Source organism: Littorina saxatilis, linkage group LG14 (assembly GCF_037325665.1).
Source record: "Littorina saxatilis isolate snail1 linkage group LG14, US_GU_Lsax_2.0, whole genome shotgun sequence".
Lineage (NCBI taxonomy): Eukaryota > Metazoa > Mollusca > Gastropoda > Littorinimorpha > Littorinidae > Littorina > Littorina saxatilis.
In genome coordinates, this window is record NC_090258.1 from 484,647 (window position 1) to 488,848 (window position 4,202).

General features: G+C 43.3%; 1 protein-coding gene across 1 annotated transcript; it reads left to right on the top strand.

The window, feature by feature from the left end:
* The first annotated feature begins 2,966 nt into the window (after window positions 1-2,966).
* LOC138946793 (involucrin-like) lies at window positions 2,967-3,905 on the top strand. Its single transcript, XM_070318196.1, has one exon. It carries the CDS (start codon window positions 2,967-2,969, stop codon window positions 3,903-3,905), a length of 939 nt encoding a protein of 312 aa, XP_070174297.1.
* The last annotated feature ends 297 nt before the right edge of the window (window positions 3,906-4,202 follow it).

A 4,202-nucleotide genomic window follows, 5' to 3' on the forward strand; every position in this document is an offset into this window, starting at 1 on the left:
ATAAATTTGTCTTTTGGCACCACATCGCATTACAAATAACACATGTGTTTTTTTGCTTGTTTGTTTACAAGATTTCTCCGCTCAGTAAAACAAAATAATAATAACAGATAAGCCACGTTGTAAACCAAAGGCCCTGGACGACAAATCGCTTGTGGCGAGGAACGATGTCGAAAACACCTTCCTCTACACTGACTATCATTTCTATTCCACGCAGCAATTTTCTTGTGCATCAAAGGAAACTTTGAATATAAAAGAAATACTTTGAATTGAAAACTTTAAAAGTTTGGAAGAAAGCTTTGAGTCAGAATAACGTTGTGTCCTGTGGGCTACTTTTGACTCCAACGAGGTCCCAGTTTTGACAAGAATAAACAACGTAAGTTCATCGCGAACTATTTCACTGGAGATGAACCAAAGACTGGACGAAAGGAGCACAGATGGATTGAAGAACGGACACAAAGAAATATGTTCAGATAGAAAGAAAAGAACAGCAATGTCAAGTACAGATGAAATGCTGACGCTAACTATTCCACTGGAGACAGAACCACAGACTTAACGAAAGAAGCACGTTTAGATAGGAAGAACAGAACAGAAATGTCAAGTACAGATCAAATCCTAGGAACAGTCTTCTAATCATCGATCACCAAACTCAAACAGTACCCATCCCCCTCCCTTCTCTTCTTCCCCCTCCCCCCATCGCTCTTCCCAACTCACCCACCTCTCCCCCAAACGCTAACATCAGAAGAAAAGTCGTACAAAGCGAGCATGGTGCGACAGAAGCGTGCACTCCGCCTCGTGCAGAACTGTGCCCACCAGGCACAGGAAGCCAGACATTTTGTGTCATTTGACGACCGTCATTACACGGGCTGCAGCCAACATGGCCGCCGTCAATTGCCCGCCTGCGCCCTCTGGCGGGAGCAGAGAGCGGCAAGGGGAGATCAATGTGAAATTGCCACCCTCCAGCGCCGGCAGAGCGGCCAAATTGCAGGAACTGGATCTCCTGGTCACGGAGGTTTGTGTGTCTGATGATGCCTCGGTGCGGCAAAGGGACATCACTGCTGCTCTATGGCAAAGGGACATCACTGCTGCTCTATGGCAAAGGGAATTCACTGCTGCCGGCGTCTAGCTGATTCAAACGAGACATTGATGAACACACGGAGAAAATGTCCAATTGGGTCAAAGAAACTTCAAGAAATCACACAAACAAGCCAACAAACAAAAAGCACAAACAAACAAACATGCAAACATGCAAACAAACAAACAAACAAACAAACAAACAGACAAACAGACAAACAGACAAACAGACTAACAGAGCGGCCATAATGCAAGAAGTGAATGTCTTTGATCCAAGAGGTACGCTCTTTTTAGCGAGGTTCCTGCGGCATAACAAAACCCGGCGGAGAACAACATTCCTGCTTTTGCTTTAAATTCCTGCTTTTGCTTTAAATTCCTGCTTTTGCTTGCTACTGGTTGAAATGAGACACTGATCAATAGAACATTGATTAGAATAAAAGGAAGATAAGGATTATTAAAAGGGTACAAAAATCCTCAGAAAATTCAAAAGAGATCCGAAATAAAAAGTATGGGTGGAACACGACATATACCAGGAGAATGACTCAGGACGTGGAACACGACATATACCAGGAGAATGACTCAGGACGTGGAACCCGACATATACCAGGAGAATGACTCAGGACGTGGAACACGACATATACCAGGAGAATGACTCAGGACGTGGAACACGACATATACCAGGAGAATGACTCAGGACGTGGAACACGACATATACCAGGAGAATTACTCAGGACGTGGAACACGACATATACCAGGAGAATGACTCAGGACTGGACCGAGTGCTCAAAGTGTGAAATACAGCGGCTGGCAAATCGGGGGGTGGTCCAAATATTGTTGACATTTAGAATTTGAAAGTGGTATTGTGGGTCCCTACTTCAGAAAAAAAGTACATTTAACGGGTAAGGGATGGATGGGAGGTAGGGGGGGGGGGGTGGGGGCTTCCGGGACCCAGGACCACCACCCCCACCCTCCCCGCCCCCCTCGGTCCTTCTTTAGATCCAACACTGAATAACATTGTGTTGCCTTTTTGTAGAGTGAGGGTTGTGTACAGGACCCATGCTGTCCAATGTCCGAGAGAGAGAGAGAGAGAGAGAGAGAGAGAGAGAGAGAGAGAGAGAGAGAGAGAGAGAGAGAGAGAGAGAGAGAGAGAGAGAGAGAGAGAGCCCTATGTTTTCAATTCATACAAACCTTTTCTTTCATTGATTCTTTTAACTTTGAGCTTCAAAGACATTTCACTAACTCTTTCATCTCTTTCAGCCATATATGACAGTCAATGGTGCATGTCCGTTCACAGACTGCTGGCAATGGAAACCCATTCACCCGTGACCAGTTCAAAGACAGCAACATTCAGCAGGTGGCGCAACACATGTGTGGCTCCTCCCTTTCTACCTGTGTAGTCCCCAGTAAAAATAAAAGGAAGATAGAAATAAACAAAGAAAGTAAGAAAAAAAGAAACAAAGAAGGAAGAAAGTAAGAAAGAAAGAAATAAGGAAAGAAAGAAAGAAAGAAAGAAAGAAAGGAAGTAAGAAAGAAAGGAAGTAAGAAAGAAAGGAAGTAAGAAAGAAAGAAGGACAGAAAGTAAGAAAGAAAGAAAGAAGGACGGAAACTAAAAAAGAAAAAAAAGAAAGGAAGAAAGTAAGAAAGAAAGAAAAGAGCAACGGTGTAGGTGTCAAACGAAATGGAAGCGCCATGACAATAACACGGAAACAAGACGAAATGGAAGCGCCATGACAATAACACGGAAACAAGACGAAATGAAAGCGCCATGACAATAACACGGAAAAAAGACGAAATGGAAGCGCCATGACAATAACACGGAAAAAAGACGAAAGAAATGACAGAAATACAGACACGTGGGCAGTCACATGCACCCAGGGGCACACATACAAACAACAATGGAAGAAAACCATAAAGAACGCTGTATAGAGAGCCATGAAGAACGCTGTATAGAGAACCATGAAGAACGCTGTATAGAGAGCCATGAAGAACGCTGTATAGAGAGCCATGAAGAACGCTGTATAGAGAGCCATGAAGAACGCTGTATAGAGAGCCATGAAGAACGCTGTATAGAGAACCATGAAGAACGCTGTATAGAGACCAATGAAGAACGCTGTATAGAGAACCATGAAGAACGCTGTATAGAGAACCATGAAGAACGCTGTATAGAGAGCCATGAAGAACGCTGTATAGAGAGCCATGAAGAACGCTGTATAGAGAGCCATGAAGAACGCTGTATAGAGAGCCATGAAGAACGCTGTATAGAGAGCCATGAAGAACGCTGTATAGAGAACCATGAAGAACGCTGTATAGAGAGCCATGAAGAACGCTGTATAGAGAACCATGAAGAACGCTGTATAGAGAGCCATGAAGAACGCTGTATAGAGAACCATGAAGAACGCTGTATAGAGAGCCATGAAGAACGCTGTATAGAGAGCCATGAAGAACGCTGTATAGAGAACCATGAAGAACGCTGTATAGAGAACCATGAAGAACGCTGTATAGAGAACCATGAAGAACGCTGTATAGAGAGCCATGAAGAACGCTGTATAGAGAACCATGAAGAACGCTGTATAGAGAGCCATGAAGAACGCTGTATAGAGAGCCATGAAGAACGCTGTATAGAGAGCCATGAAGAACGCTGTATAGAGAACCATGAAGAACGCTGTATAGAGAGCCATGAAGAACGCTGTATAGAGAACCATGAAGAACGCTGTATAGAGAGCCATGAAGAACGCTGTATAGAGAACCATGAAGAACGCTGTATAGAGAGCCATGAAGAACGCTGTATAGAGAACCATGAAGAACGCTGTATAGAGAGCCTGATGCTTGCGTGATCACAACTGTTTCCCTCCAAATATTTGCTCATTAAGAGAAGGACATTTGACTTAAATTTCAAGTCAGCGTCATGGGGAACTAATGTCAAGGAGGAGAGCTGTATTGCTTGATAACTTGCACCTTTACATACACTTGGGAAAACACCTGCATCAAAAGGTCACTGCTTTCGAAGATTCGCAAAAGTCGTTCATCAAAAATATATCAATCTGTATCATTCCTTACACAAATGTTTCTATCTTTGGAGAAATTAAAAACTTAAATTTAATATTCCTAGCTCAGTCGAGGCATATTTCAAC